Source organism: Manis pentadactyla, chromosome 1, assembly GCF_030020395.1.
Source record: "Manis pentadactyla isolate mManPen7 chromosome 1, mManPen7.hap1, whole genome shotgun sequence".
NCBI lineage: Eukaryota > Metazoa > Chordata > Mammalia > Pholidota > Manidae > Manis > Manis pentadactyla.
Genome location: NC_080019.1, coordinates 117,114,825 through 117,141,305, shown reverse-complemented (window position 1 = coordinate 117,141,305; position 26,481 = coordinate 117,114,825). Strand labels below are relative to the sequence as shown.

Genomic DNA, 26,481 nt, shown 5'->3' with positions numbered 1-26,481 from the left:
AACCATCTGGCAAGAGAGAATGAAGAGAAATTAGACTTTGACCCCAGCCATTCTCTCTCTCTCTCTCTCTCTCTCTCTCTCTCTCTCTCTCTCTCTCTCTCTCACACACACACACACACACACACACACACCACACACACACACAGTGATAAAAAAAAATACCTTTTTAGCTTCTCAGTTATTATCTCTCAAGGGCTGGAGCCAGTCACCAGGCTAAAGGAAGGTACTGGAGGAACAGATCTTTTAAGGAAGAAGACAGATTCCGTTCTGTCAGGTTCCTATGAGTGTGTGTAAGAGCGAATCAGAGGAAAGAGAGAGAGAGAGAGAGAGAGAGAGGAGAGAGGAAAAGGCAGAGGGAGAGAGGGGGAGAGGGGATCCGTTGCAGGCAGGGGAAGGCGTGACCTGAATGGAGAATGCCAGCCAATTCCAGAGACACACAGGGACCTCAGAACAAAGATAAGGCATCGCTGACACTACACCGGGACGAGCTCACAGGAAAGTCAGGCCAGGGGGGACCAAAGCCAGGCAGCCAGGAGCACCCGAGGCAGGAAAATGAGGTGAGTGCCAGGGAGCGAGTGGGCATGGGTGCCCCTCAGGGGCCAGGGGCCAAGTAGCCCTGGAAGGTCTGACCTTGTCTCTGGGCAAACGCACCTGCGTGTCCAGCGGGTGGTTCAGGGGGGTTCTCATCAATCCTTGAGGCTCTGGAAAGGGAGAACATGGGCTAGGCGCCTTCCCTGGGACTCCGGAGACATGCAACTTGAAACCAAAGACTGCAAATCGTGCCCAGTGCTGCCGAAGCTCAGACTTCTCCCTCTGCCAGCATAGGTGCCGTCCGCTGGCAAATGGGACTTTCCTCCTGTTGCCCACAAAGCTGATTTTTTTGTTTTCTTCCCCTGTAAAAAGCATTGGTTTATCTCTTCCAACACTTTATGAGTTTGATATGTGTTTTTGTGTTTATTTGTTCTGACCGGAAAAGCAACCAGCTTCCCACAGTCCAGCTCTATGGTTTCTTAAACCTTCAGAAAGAAGTTTGCCAGTTAAAACCTCAATTTAGAAAACTAAAAACCTGTCCCCATTTTATAGTTCCTTATAAATTTCTGCATTTCTCACTGAAATCAGAGGCAGCTGGTGGCATGAGTCAGGCTACGAATTGTACAGAATGGCTCTTAAAGGGATACCACAATTTTTTTTTTAAAAAAAGGACCCTTTGGAGTTCTGAACCTAGGACTTTAAATACTAATTGTTCTTAAGCTCTTCAACATTTCCTATTCCTCAGCCTACACTTAAAGTTACTTGATCCTTATAAGTATTCTTCTGCAAGTCTCAAAACCTAAGCACCGTGTTTATTTTTACTACTTATGTGTTAATGCTGCTAAAAATACGAAAAAGCAAAACACTCTACAAATGTGTTTAGTCCCTAAACACCTCTTCTTCCCATTAACTTCTTCCCATTAATTTCTTGGAAAAGGGTTTCTATTTCTCTTCTGCAAAGTCACCTAGCAACTTTTCTGGGTCTGGGACCAGTAAGGTCTTCACACTGTATTAACTCAGAACTCAGATTACCTGTGGTTCGGAAAGATAACCAGGTTTTTAAAGTTAATCCAATCATCTGTTCTTTTTAAATCCACTGTAATTTTTTAAATGTCATCTTATTTCAATTTCCTGCCTCCTCAAAGAGATGATATTTGTGCCCAGCTACATGGAACGATAATTTGATTGATGGCTCCCTATTCGAATCCCACACTACCACCCAGTGCCCCAGTCATACCAAATGACAAGATGGATTAACAGTTCTGTATCTTTGTGTTCACTCATCCCTTAGCCCTGAACAGCTCTCTCCTTTATTTTCCACCTAGAGGACCCAGTTGTTCAAGCTGGCTCCAACATCACCTTCTCTTCCCCGACCAACATCCTTGGAGTGCGCATCTCCTCCTTTGTGCTGTCTCTGCCCTTGGGAGCTATAGCACTTCCTGTCTTTGTAATTTCCTTGTTCAAATGTCCACCTCCTCTTCCAAGAGTGACTGTTCTTTAAGGTATGGGATCTATGTCCTGTTCATCTTTGCATGTCTGGCCCCTAGCATAATGTCTGTTTTCTATTAGGCATTCGATAAATAGTGGCTGGGTTAAGTTCAGTTGTTGAATAGCAGAGCAGCCACTGGAAAAGCACTGCCCCAGATATCTACGAAGGGTCTTGCCTTGCATGGACGCAGCACTGAAGGGTTTGTAAAGCACCTTTATAGACACTGTCTCATCTGGTCTTCAGATTTTGGATGAGGTAGGGATTTATGGAGAAGTGAGGATAAAAGCAGAAGTTAAGCAACTTGCCCAAGACACAGTGATGATCTTGAAAGGCCCAGATTCCAACGTGCTTCCAAGTCCAGGAATTTTCTATTGTATTTCATCAGACTCTCAATCAAATGTATTATTCTACACTGGCAGCTCTCAAACCTTGCTACACTTCAGAATCATCTGTGATGTTTTAGAAAACGTTAATGACCAGACCTCACTCTAGACCAATTAAACCAGAATCTGCTGGGGAGGGACTTGGGTAGTATAGTAGTACTTTTTTTTTTTTGATTTCCAGATAAAGCCATGGGTTTTTAAATTATTTTTCACAGGATTAATTGCTTTGGCCAACTGCCTGGCATGATATGGGCATGCACCCAGCAGCTTCCTCTGTAAGCTTTTGTTATTCTCTTCTTCTGGTGAAGCTAATTCACCATATGGTATTGGGCATGACATGTCAGCTCTTGGGGCATCCTTTCCATCATCTGTCAAATAAGGGTGTTGTCCAAGGGATCTATACAGTTCCTTTCAGCTCTTCTACTCAAATAGTCTTTGTGTAGTGTAGGCTTAAGCGAGAGGAGTGAATGAAGAGGACAGAAAGTGCTACTCATTCTGCAGTCACTGATATATGCAGACTTTTATGCATTCCTGATAGCCTGCTCCTACCACAGAGCCTATGAAATTCCAGCTTTGTAGATTACTTTTGACATTCCAAGCAAATGTACCTAGATTTTTTTGATTAGCTGGAGAATAGATAGCAGGTGTCAGCCAGTACCTCGTGTATAAGAAGCCAAAAACATTCAGAGAGTGTGCTGGGGAAGGGAAGCTGCCACTTACATTTTTCCATGTGTAACCCCTAAAGCAAGCAAGCAAGCATATGCTCAAGCCCATTTCGCTCAAGGAGGTATTTGTTTCATATGTTTGAAGCTGTTTTGAGATGCCAAAAAAATAGAACAGAAAGTTTCACAGGCTTTCCTCCCACGCGGACCAGTTGCCTACCACACGTGAGCCTCTGAGGCTAGGTGGGGCCACCAGCCCCTGACAGAACCCGCACTAGGCGTCTCAGAGGCTCCTTCATGTGGTCTGGAAAATCAGATGTGGAGAAAGCTGACCTTTCAGCCTTGCATAATCTGGGTGTCTCTATTGCAGGGAAGTCCATTTTGGGAGCCAAAGCTCATTTCCAACCCCTGCTTTTCGGGAAGCAGCATGATGGAGTAATCATAACTGTTTGCCTAGGACTATCAGACAGTTAACAAAGTACTTTCCAATCCTTCTTTACTCTAGGCAGCCCTGTGGGAAGTCATTATTCTCACCACTTAAGGAAGAAAGAATCTGAGATCTTAACATGGTTTCCCTGCTCTCCCCTCCTCAGGCAGAACTGAACCCAAACTCCAGGTAACATCGGTGCATTTCCTCACTTGAAAGTGGGGTGCCTGGACCCTGAAAGTTAGAGTTTCTGGACTCAGCTTTCCTATTAATTCACTGGACAACTTGGACCTATGCCTTCCCTTCCTGGTGCCTTGGAAGCGCTCATCCACACATTAGTTTTAAAAAAAATATTGACCCTGGCAATTGGATCAAAACATTTTGTTTCTTAGCTGTACCTCACATGCTGCTATTGTAGGGGACTTGGAAAAAATTTAAATAACTTCATTATTTTCTTTTCATTGAAAAAATAGTATGAGATACTCTTAGACAAATTTGAACATTTCATATCCACAAAAATAAAATTTAAAACATTCATATTCTGACTTCAGAGATGAGCAGTATTAATAATACTCCAGTGATATCTTTCTAGGGCTTTTTGCACTTACCTATTTTACCTTTTATGTAAATATTGTATGAGATAGCTGGATAATCTATATATGTAGTTATCTTGTGTTTATACACTCAAACATTCATGTGTATGCATATATATACATATATGTCTTGGTATAGTGGGGAGGAAGGATTGGGGAGAAACTACTTCCTGATTAGTAGAAATACAACTATTAAGTAGTCCCCCCCTTATCTGTAGGGGATATGTTCTAAGACTGCCAGTGGATTCCCAAAACCATAGATGGTGCTGAAACCTATATACACTATCTTATATATATGTATATTTTCCTATATATACATACCTGATAAGTTTAGTTCATAAATTAGGCACAGTGAGAGATCAACAACTAATAATAAAATAGAATAATTATAATAACAATAGTGTAATAATAAAAGTTATATAAATGTGGTCTCTCTCTCTCTCAAAATATCTTAATGTACTCTACTCACCTTTCTTCCTGTGATGATGTGAGGTGATAAAATGCCTACATGATGAGATGAAGCAAGGTGGGTGACATAGGCATTGTGATGCATTAGACTACTGTTGACCTTCCGACCATATGTGAGAAGGAGGATAATCTGCTTCCAGACAATAGTTGGCTTTGAGTAACTGAAACCGTGGAAAAGGAAACTGTGGATAAAGTGGAACTACTATAATCTAAAGATACTAATATAATGTCCTAGCACTGACTTTTTAGGCTATATAAGACTCTGGCCCCACTTTCACTCAATCAGTCATTCATTCTTTCATTCATTCATTGATCGCCTCTTATATACTAGTCTCTATACTAGGGCCTTTATAATCATCTTTAATGCTCATGTGAGTCCTTTAATTAGATATTTTAATCCCCATTTTACATATGAGGAAATCGGGAGTCAGAGAGATTAATTCCCCAAGATATCACAGCCTAAGTAGAAGAATTTGGATTTGAACCCAAATACATCTGACTTCAGGGGCTGTGCCTAAAACAGCACAGTGTGGTATATATGGAATGGAAGCACATACAGGGAGCTGTGGAATCTGGGAGAGTGACGGGTACTCAATAACCTTGGAAGTTTTGAGCTGGATGGTGGAGGATAAATAAGACAAGCAAGTAAGGAATGAGCCAGAGCATGTACAGCGGGGCCAAGGCCTGGATGGCACAGCATGCTCTCAGGATGAAAGACCAAGGTGGGCATGGCTGGCATGGAGAGGGAATGGGGCAGGCAGATAAGCACTAAATCAAGAGCCATCATGGAAGCAGATGCTTTGCCCTGAAGGCATAGGGAGGATGCATGCCACATCTGTGCTTTAGGAAATCAACCTTAGCAGAAGATGGCTGAATGGTATAAAGTGGTGAGCAGGGAGATCACTTAGGATGCAGTAGTAAAAGGCCAGATAAGAACATTTAAATGAATTGACTGGAGAGAAGCAGGTGGATTTCCAAAATATAGGACACAGAATACATAGGACTTAGGGGAGAAGTTGAGCCAGGATTGAAATGTTCAAGTTCAAGGTCCTTGGGTCTTGGCAGGAGGAGCAACCTATTAGACGTCTGGTGTGGTGATATTGACCAGTCTAGGACATTCAGCCTCATTATTTCATCAGCCACTTTGGGAGTATTCTGTAAGTTCTACTGGGTTTTTCTTGCCCTTATGCAACTCTTTTAATAGTCCATTATCTCTGATTTCAACAGCTGGAAATAAATTATAGGGTTTTGATCCTTTTATAAGAACACTTATAAGATGAAAAATCTGGATTTGCTCATCCTTTCTTAATTCAAAATTTTCCATACCTTTATTTTGTTAAATCTGTTTAACAGATCTATTAAATCTGTTTCAGTCTGATTGATACAGATCACATCATTGAGTATAAGTCTTATCCCAATATTACCATGTTACTATTACTTTTTAGAAAACTGAATAATGAGTTTATAATTCTAAAATGAAGCTGAGCTGAAGAAATGTTATTGACTTTTTACCTAATTATGACATTTAGATTTTCAACAGTGTAATGATGTGAATCAGAGTCCCAAATCTGGTACTTTCTGGGAAAGTTTAACACTATCATCAAATCTTCAAAACAATGTAACTGGAAGAAACCTTAGAAATCACTGAGTTACCATCATCCTGTATCATTGACTGGGTAAGCAAGGCCCAGAGGAGAAAAATAATTACAGCAGGTCAATGTCAGAGATACGCTGAGAACTCGGTCTCCAGGCCGCTGACTTTGTTAACTGGCAAGGACCTATGCACATGGTTGTAAGTAGATCCATTGGTGTCTTTCAGGTGGCTCCTTCTCTATCATGCTCTGTGCTTCTCCTTGTTGAAGGCTTCAGCCCACACTGTGAAGCTTAACGATATGTTTGGCCAGATCCAGTCACCTGGCTATCCAGACTCCTATCCGAGTGACTCAGAGGTGACTTGGAATATCACTGTCCCAGAGGGATTTCGGATCAAGCTTTACTTCATGCACTTCAACTTGGAATCCTCCTACCTTTGCGAATATGACTATGTGAAGGTGAGACCACTGATATTCCCTAACTGGGCCAGGTTCTCTATTGGAGAATCTGCTGGGAGTTAGAGAAGCCTAGGTGAATTGGATTCGGTGCTCACCCTCCCAGGCTGACCGTCCAGTGAGGGAGACACTACAAGGTCACAGTGTGATGAATGAAGGCTGTGGGTGGTAATGTGAGATGCAGACTGAGTGGATAGACCTAGAAAGGACCACGAGGGAAACTGAGGCTGGCAAAGTGTGACTCAGCCAAACACAACCTCCCCTTTTTCTTTCTGTTCTCAAAGTCCATCATCCTGTATCATTGACTGGGTAAGCAAGGCCCAGAGGAGAAAAATAATTACAGCAGGTCAATGTCAGAGATACGCTGAGAACTCGGTCTCCAGGCCGCTGACTTTGTTAACTGGCAAGGACCTATGCACATGGTTGTAAGTAGATCCATTGGTGTCTTTCAGGTGGCTCCTTAATGTTTCCACTAACTTCTTCTCCAAGGTCACCTTTAATTCAACAAGCAGAAAAAAAACAGAGACCCCAGAGTAAGCACTAATCAGACTTAAATACAGCCACAATTATGCCCCAAACTGAAGCATCAGAAAGCATTGTGCTTTTTCCTAAGTGATGATCAAGTATTTGGGAAGTATAGGTAAGCAGTAGTAGGCAGTTAAAGGGGGTGGGTGGGAAGGCTGAATTAGGGTGAGATTCTCACGGGCCTTGAACATGATGCTAAGGAGCTTGGCCTTTATCAGCAAAGAGTGTGGGCAAGGTCTGGGGATCACTATCAGAGGTGGATGTAAAAGTCCTGTGGAAGAGGAGTAGGAATGATTACATCAAAACAATATTCCCCAGAATTTAGAGAGAGCCCACAAACAATGCCATGGATGGGAAGCTGGTCCCCTTTAAAAGTGGAGCTAAGAAAAGTTGGGGTACCTCTGAGAGATCAAGTTTATTAAGGTTGTATCTAGTTCTCAAAGATGTGGAGACCTAAGAACCTACTTTCTAAGCTCTCTCTGGCTTCCTGGAGGAGGTTCTCATCAAACCACTCTAGAGTAGACTTTTGTGTATTTCTAGTATTATTACAGTCTCATTTTTCCATAGCCAATAACTCAACAAGAGTTAACCTTGTATTAACCAGAATGTTTGATCAACAGCAAAGTAGTGAGTTTACAAAGTGCTTTTACACTTACAATCTCAGTCAGCCCTTAAAACAATCCTGAGAGAGGTATTACCATCCCATATCACAAAGAAACAAACCCAAGAAGATGTATCCATTCACCCAAGGTTGTACAGCACAGCACGGTAGATCAGAATCCCAGACGCATGTCTTGTGACTTTCAATCCACGCTCTTTTGGCTACCAAGCCACTCACAAGCTGTGCTCCATTGAGCCCCAGGACACTACAGGAGCTTGCAGACCACTAGAGGTGGGGAGGTCTGGTGAGTGGAGCTGTGAACCCCTATCCTGCTAAAACTCATTTTAAATGTTGGGTGTTGCTTAATATAGATGTTGGGTGGGCATCACATATCCCATTTACAATAAGGTTTCTGTGACTAAAGACTTTCCAAAATTGGTGCTCAATGGCAGAGTTTCTCAACTTCAGCAATATTGACATGTTAAGCCACATAATTTTTGCTGAGGATAGCTGTTTTGGGAATTAAAGATTTTCAGCAGCATCTCTGGCTTCTACTCATTTGATGCCAGTAGCACTCCTCCTCCAGTTGTGACAACCAAAAATGTCTTCAGAAGTTGCCAATATCTCTTGAGGACAAAAGTCTCTCCATTTCAGAACCCCTGCTCTATGGAATGCTGCCCCTCTTGAATATCCTGTGCTAGGGACTCTGAGAATGTACGGATACAAAAGACCTGATCTTGTGCAAAGAAAGATTAAATGAGAAAAATAACCATTGCACAATATGGAAGAGAGAAATGACAATATAAGATAGACATATAAAGGAGGAGGAGGTAGAACTGGTTGTTGTAGGGGATGATATGGTTGGCAATCAAGAAAGATGTGTAGTTCCTATAAATTCATCAAAGATCAACTTCTCAAAGTCACAGGGATCAAACAAAGGGTCTTCACTGAGACCCTAAGTGTTCATCATCATGAACTGAAATTTCTGACAAACAGGTCAGTTACGTCCTGCGGGATATAACCTAGCCTCTGCCTGAGCCAAACTCCAGGAGAAGATGCATTATAGACAGGGGGGCTTTAGGTTAGCAGAATCTTCCAGCCCATTCCCCCAACCAATGCTGGCCATAAAACCATGGCACTCTAGAATATTTGGGTTGGAGAGTGGACTTAACCAGAAGGAAAATGGCCAAACATTGACTTAATATGACAGTAAGTTCCATAGATTTAGACAAGGCTATATGTGAACTTTCTAACTGCCTTTTTTCTGTATTTTCAAACATGTCATCAGTCCAGAAATTTTGTCAATGAAAACACTTGCTCTTATTAGGAGCTAAGGCCTCAAAACCACAAAATTATAGACTTTTTCTTAAGCTGTGACAATAACTTATTTTCATTACTCTCCACTCCCTCCACCCCAAGAATTGACTTCAGTTTGTAGACACTGAGCAATCATTTCTCACACATTTTCCTCTTGTGCAGACAGATGCCAAGTTTGACCTTGTTAGGACTCCATTATCAAGATGATAAACACACAGTGGAGGACTTAACTCATTCCTTTCCCCAAATAAATTGAGACTCCTGACAAGGCAGATTAAGGAGCTGACATAAGCTGCATTTTGCCGTAGAGAAATGGCAAGGTACTTTTCAAGGGCAACAATAGAACCTGAAGACATCTTCTGACACCAAGTTAAGGACACTGGAATACATTTCTACCCAAAGCTTGGCCTTTTGGCTGGAGAATAATTTGGAAATTAGTTGATGGTTTCTATCCAAGGGACTAAGCCCCCTCCTGAAAGCCCATGGACATGGAGGTAGGCCCTCCAGAAGGGTACTGTGGGCCTGGGCTCTTGCCTGGGACTCAGGAAAGGCCCATTCTAGTCCCAGACCTGCTGCTGACTCCCCAGTGACCTGGAGAGGGTGAGAAAACCTCACAGCACTCCCTCTGTTCCAAAATGAGACTTAGGACCTCTGGGCATAGCACGGAAGCACTCCACTTGAGGCAATGCAGAAACTGAGCTGCCTACCTGAAGTGCCCTACAAGCCTTCATTTCTGATTAGTCACCTTTTCCTAATCCCTTTGGTCGAAGAGACTAACATATTGGGTAGGGAGGGCAAGATAAATTTATCTGCTTGTGCTTGCACAGCTGACTCCCTTCTAAAATGCTATCCCAGCCGTGGCCCTAGGTCCCCGTGGAGGTTCCAGCACCCATGGGGCCTGAGTAGCCCCCTCTTTGCAGGACACTGTACCCTGGCAGGCTGAAGCTGGTGCTCACATGGAGACAGGCGCAGTGCCCTTAGCCACATATGCTGGCAGATTTCCTCTCCCAAGAACTCACAGAATGTCAGCTCCCGCTGCCCTCTGGAAATTCATTTAGTCCCATGTTGTTGTCATTTTTCAAATATTTTCTCCCCAGTGAACATTTTCTTCTAACAAATCTTCTAGCAGGTCCAATTTATAAAACAGAAGTGGGCCTGCTTAGGTCAAAGATAGTTCTGAAGCCCATTTGACTCACTCGTCCCCCTTGGTCGCCCTGAAGGACACACCTTGCCAGAGTTACCGCTTGTGTGTTGCTTCAGCTCCCATTGAACAGAAGAGGAAACGGAAGCTTAGAATTCAGGGACCAGACCAGGACCCCCGCCTCTGAACTCCCAGATGCAAAAGCCTTCCACATGCAGTTGAAACCCATTCACTTTTTCTAATTTCTCCCCTCCCTTTGGCCCCAGAAATGTCTCTCCTGCTTGAGAGGGAAGCTCTTCCCCTTCCATCTGCATAAAGCATGAGCATGCCTTACTGTCAACTCAAGAAGAGTCAACACTCCTGTCCGAGATACTCCTTTTCCATCTGTTCCTGAGAGGATGAGATGATCCCCAAGGTCCCTTAAACTCCAGAATCCTAATGCTAATCCTCATTGCCAAAACTTCCCAGGTGATGCCACAAAACCCACATTTTCCTAGTTAGGATAATGCCAGAAAATGGTAATAATATGTTACCACAGCCACTTCACAAAGTTCCGTGGCCATAAGCACTCCAAGAAGAGCCTACAGTCTGCTGGGGATGCCTTGGTGACATGTCATTTAAAGAACAGGTATAAACAGATCACACCACCCCTGTCCTTTCCCAAGCAACTTTAAATATCACTATTTCTGTTTAGTAGGATAAAATTCCATTTTGAGATGTTTTCATTGTGTGACTGAATGCCCCTGGCAGGCCTAGGAATAGGCTTAAAGCCCCTCTCCCCACCCAGCTCACAGGAACACTTTCCTGCTCAGCCCAAGCCCACAAACCACCCTTCCACCCTACTAGCCTCTTAGGATGACTGTGACAGAACTGCTGACACTGCACATCAGTGACCTGAGGAAGAGCAGGACCTCAAGGTTGTGGTCCAGATGCTCTCACTTTATGAAAATTCCTCGCTGTCCTCATTTCCCATAATGCTCGGTCTTCAAGGCACGTGTACATCTGTAGGCAGCATCTGCAGCCTTGGACTGTGGCTGCAGCGTGTGTATTCCTGCAGTGCAAGAACCAGGCAAACAAACCACAACTGGTTAACGCCACAGGCAAGGGCCAGACGACGGCCACTGGCTGAGGAGTCAGGAGGCCTGGATCCTTGGGGTCATTCTCCACTAAGTCACCTTGACCAAGTGATTACTTCAAGCTGGGACTCCCTTTCCTTGTGTCTAAACACAGGGGATTGAGCCAGATGGTTTCTAAGGCCCAACTCAGCCTGATACTCTATGCATCACAGACCTAAAAATCATGATTTAACTCCATGATTATAACCGAAGCCTAAGAAAGGGCAATTCGTTGAACAAGGTTACATTAGAGTCAGAATTTGTATTTGAGACTCAGTCTTTTCTTGTTTTAAGAAAATGTAAACAGCAATGGAGTCCCATCTTGTGGATACTTTAAGTATAATGTAATATAAGTGTAATGTGAGGCAAATATTGCCTACAGTCAAATTTCACCTCTAAAATACAGTAGAGAATTGTCTTTTAGTATGTCCAGAAGAGACTTTTTCCCCCAGAAATGCAACAAATTATAGTTCCTTTGGTTGAACATCAGATGAAATGATCAACTTGAGCTTACAAAGGAACCCTGGGTCTATAGTTGCTGAAGGAGGTACTTAGAAACTGGAGCCACCAAAGGAATAGCAGAGGCACCCATTGTATTTTCAAGTTCACTTCATGGCATCTATCCACTGAGAAAGGAGACAACAAAAGCCTGAATTCAGTTTTTATGCTCTCTCTCTCTTTTTAATCATTCATTGTATATAGCTCAGTCGGCATCTGTTTAATGCTCACATGCTATAGTGCCACCATTCTCCTGCTAACCCTGTATCCTTGATACATTCATTTTTCCATTTTCTCCACTGTCAGCCCCTTACTTACAATTCTTATTCCTGTCAACTAGTCTATTGCAATAGCCCCCTAAATAGCTCCCTAAATCTACCAGCTGTCATTCTCTCCCCAGCCAGTCTACCCTCTACATGTGTCCAGAAAGACCTTGAAACATGGCTTGGATTGTGCCACCCTCAAAATCTTTCAATGGCTCCCCACTCTCTACGGAATGAAGTCCAAGAGTCCTATTGAAAACCTCCCATAGGCTGGACACCATACCAAAGACAGGGCCCACAGGGATAAGGAAGATGATACCTGCCCTCAAGGAATTCACAATTTAATGGTGTGTTATGAGACAAATATATACTTAGTAAGTTAAAGCTGGGCAACACAGCACAGAGGTATTAGGGAGTATCTAAGGTGAGGAGTGGTCATTCTGGGTGTTCAGGAAAGCCTTTAGAAATTGTTGATGTGTGAGATAAGTTTTGAAGGATATATGGGAATTCAACAGTGCAATTCCCTAAGCTTCTCCATCTTCCCACTGATTTTGTCATCGATACAAAAAGAAATTCCTGGTGATGCAACACCTTCGTCACAGGTTGCGGGAGGGTTTAAATGGAATGATGGTGGTAAGCAGAATCAGTATTGCACAAGGCGATCACACGCACTGGCTTGGTGATCGGGACTGAACCTCTTGCTGTAAAATAGGGGTAAAAATAATACCTATCTCATGCGTTTACGGTGAAAGCCAAGTGAGGTAAATGCTTTAATGACATATATCCAACACATGTAATTAACTCAATGAATACTATTATAGTGGTATTTATGACAACAGTGTGAGTAATAAAGTATCTGTTACTGTCACTAGATACTCAATGAATGTCAATTTTCTCATCTGCTCTGACTCCACCACTGTCTGCCTATCTATGACTTTGCTGATGTAACTCAGTTTTTTCAGGCAATTTATGGAAAAGTACTTTGAAAGGACTAATCAAAATGCAGGAGGTTATTTGTTTCTCCTGTATGTTTACTTTGTAATGACACAAATTTATGGTGATTTTTAATCTATTGCCTTATTTGAATCTCATGGAATTTTCTAATACAGAAAAGGAAAGTGAGCACAAAGAACTTAAGTAGATTTGTCCAAGTCTCTAGAGAAAGCCAGGCCTCAATCCTTGGAGCCTTTGTACATCCAAGCTATGGTTTTTGTCTCTCTATTTGGCCCTCAGAACAGGTTTCATCCTGCAAGGGACCTGATGCTTCCTGGCTATGCGTTATTCCTAAGGCAATACTTCCTGTCAGGGTAATTTAGTAAAATTTAGCAAAATGGAAGGTCACTGAGAGTTCCTGTATTATCCAGATTTTGTTAAAGAACTTTCTCTTTTATCTCACTTTGAGAGGAAATGCATTTCACAAAAATAATAAGAAATGGAGTCCGAACGATGAAGAATGGGAAAGTGCTTTATTTATGTTTGTAGCACACAAGTCCTAATGGTGAACTCAAGGTCATTCCACCGGACTGTCAGCCCCAGGGCTGCAGGGCCTCCATGTCTGTGTGTTTTTCTAGCAGCACGCACAGTCCCAGGGCAGAAGAAGAAAATACATATGTCTCCTAGAAGTGAACATAAAGGAAAGGGCTCAGGTCTAGAAATCAGCCCCTGATTCCTACTGAGCTGTTGGAGAAGTCACCTCTCCTCTCTGGGCCTCAGTTTTCCAATCTGCCCTATGAGAAAAGTGGGCTTGTTGCTCTCCAAGCCCTTCCACCTCTGATGGTCTACAACTCGCAGTCCAGTGCTCCCTTCCCCAGGCCTCCTGGGGTCAGTCTGCATCCCGCTATGTAATTGAGAGATAAGTCCTCCCGAGGCCCTGCTCCAAGACGGACTCCTCTGACCCCAGCTCCTAATTTCTCTGTGTGCTCTGTGTTTACTCAGAACATGTCCTCGACCTTCAGGCGGGGACTGACCCCATCTACTGCAGCAGCTCTGCTGATTCTCTGGGAGGGAGGACAGTAGGCCTTGGCCCCCAAAGGAATAGAGAAATGGATTAACGTTTCTCATGAATTTAAGTTGTAACCCCTAGTGGGATTCTTCTACTCCAGAGACAGCAGGTCCCAAACACCAATTCTAGCTAACTCAGAAAAATCAGGAGGAGAAAATGAGCTTCAGAAAAGTGTGACAAAAGCTCATTTCATGCAAAAAAGCACAAACAGCACAAACTCTGGGGTGATGGAAACAGAAAGAAGGTCCCAGTGTTGGGGCAGAGCATGTGGTCAGTGTGGGAGTGCATGAGGTGGGCGTTCTCTGCGGTACAGCACATCTGGTGTGCAAGTCTGCATGCTTGTGTGTACCCAGGCTGCCCTCCGACACACCTTGATGGAAAGCTAAGCTTGCCTTTACTCTGATGTGCTCACAGAGGAAATGATAGGGAAGGGGAGGTATTCATCTATTCATTTATTCAATAAATATTTATTGACTACCTATTATGAACTAGAGCTTGGGGTATAAGTTTGGGGTATAGCAGTAATTAAAACAGACAGAAATCCCCACCAGCCTCCTGCTTACATTGCACTGGGGGAAATGGACAATAAACACTAATATGATCCATAGGTAAACTACATAGTGAGGAATAAACTAATGGGCAAAGAAGTGAAATAGAGCAGGATAAAGAGGGCTCGCGCATGAGTTGGGGTGAGGGTTATGATTTAAGGATCTTGGTCAGAGTTAGACCTCAATGAGAGGATGACATTTGAGCAAAGACTTGAAGATGATGAGGAAGTTTAGCCATGTGCCCAATGTCATTGGGCAGATTCGAGTCAAAGCTTATACCCCAAGCTCTAGTTCACAATAGGCAGTCAATAAATATCTATTGAAGAAATGAATACCTTCCCTTCCCTATCATTTCCTCTGTGAGCACAAAGGCCCAACAGTGAGCAAGTGCCTCATAAGTTTGAAGACAGCAAGTATGTCAGTGTGGCTGAAGGAGTAACAGGGGTGGGAGATGAAGGCAGAGAGGTACAGGTGGGCAGCAGGGATGGAGGATTCGATCACCAAGGGGGCTGCAACATAGGGTCCCTGCTAAATGCTGACAAGCAGTGGCCAACTTCACAAGGTGCTTTCATGCCGATGTTTCATTTGACCACCTGACTCTTATTTAATATCCATGTTGCATGTTGTGAAAACTGAAGCCTGAAACAACATGTGCTTGTAATGATTAACAACCTGATCTGGACTGGGGAATGGGTTGGGAGGGTGGGGAAGAAGAGATGCACAGTAACACTTATCACCATTCAGCTTTGCTAGACATTAATAACCTCAAAGAGCATAGATAATAGCAAACTGCTAAAATAGGAGGTGATGAGGTTTTATATAATTCATTTGTTTTTAATATAATTTATTTAATTGTAAGTTGATGAAACATAATTTTTAATGATGGCTGTGTTTAATAAAAGGGTCCCAAAGTCCTTGAAAAGTTGACAGCCAGCTCTTGCAAGATGGTACCAGCTGACTCCAACACACTACTGCCTGGGGAGGTTAAAGTGATGCATGACAAGGGGTAGAGTAGTGAGCAGAGCCCAGGTTGTCTGGTCCCTATTCCAGCACTCTGTAAAGACATCCATGCAAAGATTTGAGGATGTACATGTGGGCTGGGGCAGGGCAAGTTTCTTGGCAATAGCAGAGGAACAACCCAGCTCCCACATTCCTAGAAACTCTGCCTGGTGACACTGGCCAGTGGCAGGTCTCCTCTCTCCAACGCACTTACTTAATCACTGCTTTCACCGCACTCCTGCCTGACATCCCTTGAGCCAGCCTGTCTCTGCCACAGAACACAACTCCCTTTGTTTTTTCCTGTCCTTGGGCTATTTTCCTGCTCTGAACTGTTTGGGGCCCAGCCTCCCAGTCTCCGAAGGGATTTGCATGTGAATGAGTGGGATTCTGAAGTCCCGAAGCGGTGAGACATGGAGTCATTCACGAGCCACAGTGAGTGAATCCTTCCTGGCCCTCCTTCCCAGCCAGGATTCCCAGACTCTCTCACCTCCCTCCCACCTGCCCCAACCCTGCTCCCGCTGAGATGGTTGGCACTGCCAGGTTCCCACCTGCGGGATGCCTGCTTTCCCGGCTCTCAGAGACCCCTCCCTGCCCCTGCCAGCCTTTCCTTCTCCTCACGCTCACGCTGCCTGGAGACCATCCTTTTTCTGTCCAGAACCATCCTTGTGAATGGGCACCACCCCCTGGGAGCAGTGGGATTCTTGGACTCTAAGGGCCTGCCAACTGTGTCTCAGGCCCCCACATTATTAATGCTGTCTGATATTTGCATGGACACAATACCTTTTTAGGGGCTTAGCCAACTCTGTTAGGTTTTTACTGTAAATAACAAACACGTAAGAACACTGCACTGGAACTATCTGTATACCTGAGCCCTGATCCAGGCTCTGCTGTTAATTGGCCATGTGACTTTGAGTTACTTCACTTCTCTGAGCCTTGGTTTCCCCATCTAAGAAAGGAAGGAAATAGACTCGATAACTTTTAATGTCCTTTCTCTCTCTTATATGGTTCTCTGATTCCAATTACTGAACCTGGCTGGAAGTTAAGAAATCTGGAGTTTGTCTCATGTCTGCTACTCCCAGGCTGTGTGGCCTTGGGGATGCATGTCACCTCTCTGGGCCCAGAATCACTAAGTCTACTTGAAGTGCATTCATTTCAAGACTGCCATCAGAAGCAAATAAAATTAAAAAGGTGAAAATACCCTGTCAACTGGGAAGTCCACACATTGTGGAGGATTACTACTACTAACAGCATTAATATTATCATTGTTAGTATTATTATTATTATTATTTTATGGCCAAATGACTTGGGTCAGGACTGAAGCATCAACTTCCAGCCCCTCTCAAATGAGGCCAAGTTGAATTTAAACCCACCAGCTTTGCTATTTTTGTGTACATGGCTTTCCAGAGCTTCTGAAATGCAAAACATACACACACATACATGTCCCCCTTTTTTTTCCCCCAGTCCCAGGTCCTTGTCTGGCATCTGGTATCTTTAATTTGCTCCTTCTCATGATCTTTAACTGCAATCTGGGCAACTAGGTAAAGTAGCAAGATCGGCTGTTAGCCCCTGGTCCAGTCCCTGGCAGCGACAGATGTGGGGTGAGGGTGACCCTAGGGGCACAGAGCACTCACTGTGAGTCAGAAGTCTTGGGCCCAGCGCTGTCTCTGAATAACTGCCTTAAATTTACACACCTAGAGAAATCCTCTGAAACACAATAGTGAAGAGATTCATAGACCTAATACCAGTATCTCTTGGACGGATGCTTTTAGAAATTCCATACATTGCTGTGTCAAATAAGGCTAATACCCTTTCCATGCCAACCATCTCCCAGGATTGTCAGGAGGCTTGTAAACTGCAGAGAGCCAAAGGGACCTAAGATGCCACCTGCCAAATGGGAAGATTAGGCTGCGAGGGCTCCTCGGTTTCCCTCCCAGTCTGTCAGCTTGGGATCTGGGGTCCTCATCAAAAGGGAGGTCTGTGTTGATGGTTTCATGATGAATGAAGTTAAAGGCTTATAACAGAAATTGATTGTCTCACAGTTCCGATGACTAGAAGTCTGAAATCAAGGTGCTGGCAAGGCCATGCTTCCTGCAAAGACTCTAGAGAAGGATTCTTCTTGGTCCCTTCTAGCTTTCTAGTGGTTGTTGGCAGTCCTTGGTATTTGCTGGCACATGGCAGCATATCTCCAGTCTCTGCCTCTGTCTTCACACTACCCTCTGTGTGTGTCTCTATGAACCAATTTCCCTCTGACAAGGACCCCCAGTCATTGGATTAGAATCCATCCTAATCCAGTATGTTATCATTTTAACTCAATTTCATCTATAAAGACCTATTTCTGTATAAGGTCAAGCCCAGTCCAAGGGCTAGGAGTTGAACATATCTTTTTAGGGGACACAATTCAACCTACAATACAGAGAGTTTAAGTGATTTTCCCAACAACTCATATAAAGATGACATCCCCCATGACCCAGTCTCAGGAAGTATCTCTCTCTTCTGTTTTTCTCTCATCCAAAAAACAGAACACTTAAAAAAAAAATTGAAAGTAATTCACAACTTGACTCACTCTCTTGAGAAATCAAAACAGGGCAGAGATGCTCTTATTGCAAACATTCTTAAATGTCCAATCCGCTACCCCACCCTACACACGCTTCTCTTCCTTCCCTCCAAGTCTCCATGAACTCCATGACAAGGAACTCTTCTCTCTCCCCTTACCCATCCATTTACACACCACCCACTGACTCCCTCTTGGACTTCACAATCACAAAAACTGTCCCCAAACATGTGTCTCTCCTTGCCATGCACAACTGTAAATGAATTTTAGATATCTTAGTTTCTGAATTATTTTTATCAGAATTTTATTTTTCACCATATTATTTGTACAGAATTAAAACAAGGATTTTCACTCTCTTTTTCAGCTCTGTTGGGACCCAAGAGTTAGAATAAAAGAAGGTGGCAGGGTGATTAGGAGTCCCTACACCAAAGACACAGTGGTTCTGAGCTGGAGGGACGGGAAACCAACCCAGACCTTCCGGGCTGATTTCCCTGCCCCTGCTCTGTGCTCCCTCTGCTAGATGACCTGAACTGACAGATTTTATGTGACTGGGTAGAAGCTATGGGAAGTCTCTGTGGGCCCAAGTTTCACTTTAGAATACTTTTTAAATATAAAAACAGAGGGAAAAGAAAAACTACCTATAGTTCAGTTAACTATTGTTAATAGTTTGCTCTAAATCTTTTTCCTTTCTGTTTATAATGCATACTTTCAATGTAGCTATAATTATATGGTATATACATTTTTCCTGCTCTTTCACTTAATATAACCTAAGAATGCTTCCAGATATTGCAAAATTCTCCATTAATGTGATAATTAGTGTCTATCTAATATTCACTAAGTAAATGCTAATTTAACTATTTCCCTAGAATTGGATATTTACATTGTGTCTAGTTTTCCATTACTAATCATAACTGCTATAAATATCTTTGTTCATAATAATTTTTTCCATGCTTGGAACATCTTTCATTAGGTTATATTCCCAGATATGGGGCCAAACTTTCTAAATCAAGAATAATTCAAAATGGCCTGATCTATCTCTGAAGGTAGTGAGTTTCTCATCTCTGCAACTGATCATGAAAAGGTGGTATGATTTTTGTTAAGGGTGTGGTAGAAAAATAAGAGGTTAGACTAGGTAACTTTCAGGGTCCCAAGAACTCATGAAATTGTGATTCTCCAAAATTCAGCTCACAAATATCAGTCTTATTTCTGTTCCAAATTGCTTCCTCACTCCCCATATCATATATATGCTGTGTAACAACCACACCAACACTAAATAGCTCAAACAGCCTCTATTTCATGTTCTCCTGGTGCTGTCGTCAAGAGTTTGAGCTGGGCTCAACAGGATGGTCCTTTTGCAGATTTGCCTGAAGTCATTCATGTGGCTGTAGTCATTAGAGGCTTGACTGAGACTGGAAGTCCAAGATGGTCTCACTTACCTATCTAGAGGTTGGTGATGGCTGTCAGCTGACTGGTACAGAGACCTCAGTTGGGAAATCTTTGCCCTATGTGGCCTTAGCTTATCCCATAGGCTAAAAAGGGCTCCTTCACATGGTGGCCTCAAGGTAGTATTCCACATGGGGAAGAGCTACAGGGCCCTTAGGAAGTAGCACACCATTTCTGGTGCATCACATTCTCTTTGTCAAAGCGAATTACAAGGCCAATCCATAAGCAGCAAAGTCACTTTGGAAAGGGTCCATGTACAGGAATGGAAGGGTTCCTTGTAAATATTTTACAAACAAAATACCACAGTCCATCCTCTGGCCAAAATAATTCATGTCCCTCCCATGTGTAAAATATACTTTTGCTCCCACTTCCCAAAAGTCTCATCCTATTAGCATTTCAGGCTTGGAGTCCAAGACCTCATGATTTAAATCAGATCAAGAGGCAAATGAGATACCAAGGATGTAGATCCTTGAGTGTGGTTTCTCTTGATCCAGAGATCTCTGAACCCAAAAGAAGAGTTAGCTGCTCTCCAGAGACCCAATATCTTCTTGTCTTGGTGATACAGGCACAAGATAAGCACAATAACTCTCCTTGAAAAGTGGGAGAAACAGAAGGTGCGCAACAGTAACTGCTCCACCGTATTTCTGAAATCCAGCCAGGCACACAATCCCCACCCCAGAGAGCACGTGTTCCTTGATTAGAGCTGAGTTCCGCTCCCTAGGAGCGGTTCCCCAATCCCTTGCTCTCTGTAGCTCTTGGTTCTGCATGGGGCTTCTCAGCTTCACCCTGAGACATTCTTCCTTTTGTCCTGTGAGAAATGGCCCATGTTTGCAGCTGAGTAGTCCTTTACACCTATTTCCTGTGCATTGAAATTTGGGGCCTAGAGGCTCTTTTCATTTTTAATTATTTCAATTGTTAATAGTCCAACCTGGTTGGTACATCTACCTTAAAATTTTTCTGTGTCTCTTATAACAGAATATAGTCCACTGTGCTAGACAGAAACCACACCCATGGTTCTTTTCAAAATAGGCCTCTTTCTATTTTGGAGGGCATGTCAGGGTGCTTTGGGACAATTCCCTTAAGATTCTTGAATGCCCTTTTGTCTAACTAACATGGAGTCCTTGGCACTGCCTTAAATCGGTATCTTCACAAAGGGTTTTACAGCCATAACTTTGACTTGATTTTTATCCAGAAGCCATTTCTGCTTTTAAAATATTTTGCTAGAGGAAAGACGAAGGATGTGATATGGTCTTATTTTCCAACTCAGCTAGTCCTGGGCTCTTTGAATTTCCTCTAATTTCTGCTTACGCACTGAAAACTTACTTCTTCCTAAAGCACCTTGTCACATACAGTCTGAAGCACACACTTTCAACACTCAGTCCAGAGATCTCACTGGCCAGATCCATGAGTTTATTGTATACATTTCTCTACCCTTGAAGTTGCCACAGGCGAGTTCCACCGATCGTTTCACGTGGCGGAGGTCGGCTTGTCAGGCCTTCCATGGCAGCTTCCTCACTGCTTTTCCGGCCTCTACTTGTTAGCCAATCCCCAAACCAAAGCCACATGTTCTGATATTTTGTTACTATGGCATCCTATTTCTGTATCAGTCAGAATTCAGTCAGGAAGTCAGAGCCTCTGTAAGTATTGTGAAAGAATGGCTATTTGTGGGCATTAGGACTCATGTCATTACAGGAAGAGCTGAGGAAGTAAAGGTCAGGGACAGAGAGTTGGAGGACCACAGAAAGATCACCAGTCCATTTTCCTTAAACCCTCCCATGGGTAGAAATGTGGGCATCTGCAGAGGAATCTGAGAATCCAAACCCATCTAAGGAGTCAAAGCGGGACCATGAGGAGGATGGGGAGAGGTCTGTGAGAGGTTGTTGGCTCTGAGCAGCTAACAGCAAGCATCTGGTGGTAGGTGTGGGCCACTGTTGGTCAGCAGAGTCAGTAGCTGGAAAGAAGAGCTGGATGCAGAGTGGAGGAGAGTGAGGATGATTAGAACCTCCTGGGCACATCTACATCTATCTTCTCTGTCCCTGGCCCCAAAATAACATTCAGCAAGTGAGGACTATACTACATTCTAAACTCACACAAGTTTCTTTTTTGGTCAACCTACCTGGGAACTGTACAGGGAAGGAGATTCTGGAGAATGTAGCTTCAAGATAAACTAAATTGATAACAGGTCAGTTCAGCACACTTCCTGAACGTCTGCCCAACTTAACTCAGAACTAAGCTCTCCAAGAGCCCAGAGAAGATGTCAGTGGGGCCTCAGGGTGCAGCTCAGGAACATTAACAAGCAAAGCCGTGAAGCATTTGAATCTGTAGGACAGACTCTGTTGGCCTCAATGCCTCAAAAGAGCACCAGCCTTATTGGCTAGGGAATCAGGATGCTGCACTTGTGGACCTGGAGCCACCACTTGCTAGATAATGGCCTTGCCCAATTTATTTAAATTAAAGGGTTTCAAGTTTTTCATCTATGAAATGAGAACAGCCACTCCTGAGCTACCTTTACCATACATTGCTCTGATGGGTAGCTGTCAAAGTATTTGTTAAACTCAAATGAGATCAGATGACTTAATGGGCATATGGAGAACAGCCGTAGTTGTCCTCCCACAGAAATGTGGCCAACTTTCCTGCTGCCCTGATTTAGTTTTTCCTAGGATGTCTGTGCTATTTCTATTAAGATAGGAAATACCCAGAAAACAGACTCTGGCTTCTCTTACTCAGATCTCTCTTCTCAGCCCCCAGTCCTCAACAAAACCCCTTTCCTACATCAGGTGGTGGTGGGAATGGAAGGGGAGTCGACACTGAACACCCAGGCCTTTACTATTTCCTCTGCCTTGAGGCTTTCCCAGCTGCCCCCAACCTTCCACCTAGTATTTTTACCTACCTAAAACCTAATGACCTTTCAGTCACCAGCTCAAAGAAATATGCTCTTCTTCCTAAATGTTTTATGATTTCCCTCAGCTGGATGCAATTTTTTCCTTCTTTAAAATCCCTGGGGCTTCCTATCTTTCACTGCAATAACTATACACTGACAATTCCCTAACACATACACATTTCTTATTCTTATACTAAATTTCTTATTCTCCTACTAAATTTCACATTCCCAGAGGCAAGGGACTTGCTTACTAAGCTCAGCTTAAGTAATTGTTGGTGTCCTCCACATTATAGTCCAGACAAAACTTGGTATAAAAACATTTGTTGAATTGAGTTGAAAGAAACAACTTGAGGACATGCATCCATGTGTTGGTGTCCTAAATAACAACAGTCTAAAGGAAATAGCTGCCAAAATAAGACATAGAAAAATGAAGAGTGCATGATTCCCAGCCAGATGGTTCCCTATTATTATGAGTTGATAAGGTAATTCCCTCCATCATGTTAATATGATGACCCTAAAATGGGACAGTCCAAACAGAAGCCAGTGTTCCATCCTCTGCCTATAATCAAAGGTAAGTGATTTTTGTAGAATGTTACCATTCATAGCTGGGGCTGCAAATATTAGCCAAGGCCAGTGACCTCTCTGTTTAGGTTATAGCTGGAGCTGTCACTGAGCCACATCCTCTCTGGGAGACAGTCCATGCACTCAAGATACTGTTTCAAGAGTTCCCTTAGCCAGAAATGTTGTTTGGCAACATGCCTATCTTTTGTCAAATACTCTCTGGGTTGGTGGGTTCCTTTCTCCAGGGTCAGAACAGTTCTAAAAGCAAAACTGATGTCAGGAAATGCTCATGGTTATCTCTCTACTCTTGAACAAGTCACTGCCCCCTCTCTGGACCTCAGTTTCCTTTAGAAGGAGAGGAACTGAAATAGCACCTAAAGATCCCTCCCTCGCAGTTCTAGTATTCCAGGACTCCACTTTGAACTGAAGGCTGAGTTCCCAGGGACACAGGCCCTCCCTCACCTGCATCTAAAAGTAGGTATGGCTCAGATTTTTCCATGAGTCTCAGCTGAGAAAGGCTTACCTGCTCTGGAATAGTGTGTCTCTGCAGATGATGACTGTGTATCTGCCATCATAAAAATGTCCTTAAGCCTGGAATTTACAAGAAGAGAGGTTATTTACCATAGGCCTTCAGTAGGTCTCTCCCTAATCCAAATTATCTCTGGATGGTTTCACTTGAAAGTGTCTATGCTACTGGCACTATAGAACCCAAGAGACCTCGGCTGCTGTATCTAGAAGTGTTAATACTCAAATCATGACGATTCATTGTGTATTGCATGGTTATAGACCACAGACAAGTTCAAGTTTATCAAGTTCTTCAGCATGAAGCAATCTGTGTGTTGAAACTCCTCACCATCTTCTAGTTGGCTTATTTAATGTATGGATATGATGACTTGTTAGAATACCAGCATGTCAGAATTGGAAGAGAACATAGAGCTCAGCTAGCTGATAAGCCCTGTATTACCAGGTAGGAAACTGAAACCAGAGACGAGGTGCCATATAACAGTTTATGGTAGAGTCAGGAACAGGGCTCAGGACCTCCAACTGCCAAATCCATACATTACCCCAAGCAAAGATCACCAAGATAACACACTCCAGTTCATGCAGCTACTCAGAGAAGAAGCCCTTTCCCAGGCCTTCTCTCTAAATCTATTTAATCTTATTTTTACTATCTTATTTTATTCTAATAAAAGCAGTTTAATTGGCTTTTATTTTGAAACATACTTCAGCTAATAAACTGATGAAAGAACAGAAAATAAAACACTACATAAAGACGACATAAGAATTGCAAAGACATTATAGTCTGGGGATGTTCAATGCAGGGCAAGCAAGTTACACAATTCAATATCCCCAAGATGGCTGACATTCATAACAATGTCCCTGGGTCACCAAGGAATGGTTAGCATGTTTCACAAAGAAAGGAGGGATTTGTATAAGGCACTTTAGAAAGCAATACACCAAAAAAGAAAAACAAATAAATTACACTTAGGTAAATCTTCAGCTCTTTCAAAAACTTAAAAATAACAAACCAACTGTGGCGTTCAAGGAAGTGACATTTCAGCTATAATGCAGATAGGTACATTCTACAGTAAAAAGGCTAGTGTGAGTTTGGCTAGTATCTGCAGAGGAGAGGAATAAATAGCAAAGCCATGATCTCATCCTCTGTTTACTCTTCAATTCCCAAAGTTAGTGATTAATTGTCCTTGTGTTTTGTTGCCAGGGCAAATTGTTTCTCTCTAAAACTCTCACTTATTTTAAATAAATAAATCATTAGTTTCAAAACAAAAGTGTCATATGTCAAGATACTTCTGACATATTAAACTAATGAACAAAACAATGAATGCATTAGAGGCTACTAGAGATAGGCAGCCTTTGAGAATTTTCCTTTAACAACTTTGAAAGACAGCAGAAATCATTCTTAGTAAGAGATTTTCTCATGCATCTTGTCTAAAATGTCAGTCTAAAGGTTGTAAACACATATGCAACCTGCAACCTTAAAAGATAGTGATGAGTAAGCCAAGTTCTTAGCCAAATAAATATACCAACCAGCTAACATAATATACTCCCCAAACCAAACTCACTCAAAATCAGCTTTAGGCAACCAGCTTAGGAACTCTACATGGGTCTCTGAATTTGCTCAGAGTTTCTGGCTTTTCCAGTGCAGGGAATTCTTTTAGCAAATAGGCAAATTTTGCATCTGGTCTTAACACAAACACAACTATTTCTGGGTGATTCCAGTAGTTTGTGAATTATTAAGACTATTAAACACAGTTTTGATTACATGACTTCCCTGTTCAAATGTTTTCGACGTCTTTCCTTTACTCACAGAATTTAGAGTCACTTACTGTTAAGGCATTCAAGATCAACCATAATCTAGTTTCTACTTGTTCTTCCAAGTACATCTCCTCCTACAGTGCCTATAGACTTCTGGCTTCTCAGTGTTCATTCTCAGAATGAGTCTTTGGTAACAAACATTTATTGGGTAACAGCTGTGTGCCAGGTCCTCCTCCATGCACTGAAGAAGCACCTATAAAGAAAACAAAGTCTCGCTCTCCAGCAAGGTCCATTCTTATGGAGATCTATCACCTTTCTCTGAGTATGTTCCTAGTGTTTGCATTCCCATTAAAGCATGGGTCACATTGTACAACAGCTCTGTCTGTGTTTTCATCAGTCTGAACACTGCCTCCCCGTGCACAGCTCTATGTCTCACTCATCCCCTATCCCATGCTTTGCTCAGTGACAGGCACACATTGAATACTCAATGAATGACTTATATTGTACATAAAGGTTTTTTCTTTTGGGAATGTGGTCAGTTTCTGTTTCATATAGAACCCATCTGTGAATTTATCTAACTCTTTTTGAATTTTGACACTGAGTTATTTTCAACAAATAAGCCATTCAGTTGTCAACAGGAATGACAAATGTTAAGCTACTTCTGATGGAACTAAAAAAAATAAACAAAACAGTGGCTGGACATCCACATTGACCTAACCTGTAATGTGGCTCCTCAAATCCTAGAATCTGTACTCCCCTTTCTTTGGGTTTCCCAGGCTGCCTGGTCTACTCGTGGGCAGCCCTTCCTCCTTTTCTCAGCAGAAGCTGACGTGGGCAGCGACTCATCTTGTTTCCTCTCTCCTTGACCCCAAAGGTAGAAACTGAAGACCAAGTGCTGGCAACTTTCTGTGGCAGGGAGACTACAGATACAGAGCAGACCCCTGGCCAGGAAGTGGTCCTTTCCCCTGGCTCCTTCATGTCCATCACTTTCCGGTCAGATTTTTCTAATGAGGAGCGATTCACAGGCTTTGATGCCCACTACATGGCTATGGGTAAGTTGGAGAAGTGGGTGGCTCATCCCCGGGTTTTCCATTCTCTCTAAACATTTAAAGTACCCTGTGCCCTCTTCTTTACAATGAACACTTGTATAGTCACCATGTA

At 42.9% G+C, this 26,481-nt stretch overlaps 1 protein-coding gene across 5 annotated transcripts in view; it reads left to right on the top strand.

The window, feature by feature from the left end:
* Positions 1-345: 345 nt before the first annotated feature.
* MASP1 (MBL associated serine protease 1) overlaps positions 346-26,481 on the top strand; it is a 60,783-nt gene continuing 34,647 nt past the window's right edge. For 4 of the 5 annotated variants that reach the window (XM_057500998.1, XM_057500996.1, XM_057500990.1 and 1 more), the window contains exons 1-3: positions 422-557; positions 6,373-6,604; positions 26,195-26,372. In XM_057500998.1, the coding sequence (XP_057356981.1) occupies positions 553-557; positions 6,373-6,604; positions 26,195-26,372 (415 nt within the window). In that variant the 5' untranslated portion in view covers positions 422-552. Of the gene's footprint in view, positions 558-6,372; positions 6,605-26,194; positions 26,373-26,481 lie in introns of all 5 variants that reach the window. The other variant, XM_036875310.2, reaches the window with a different exon arrangement.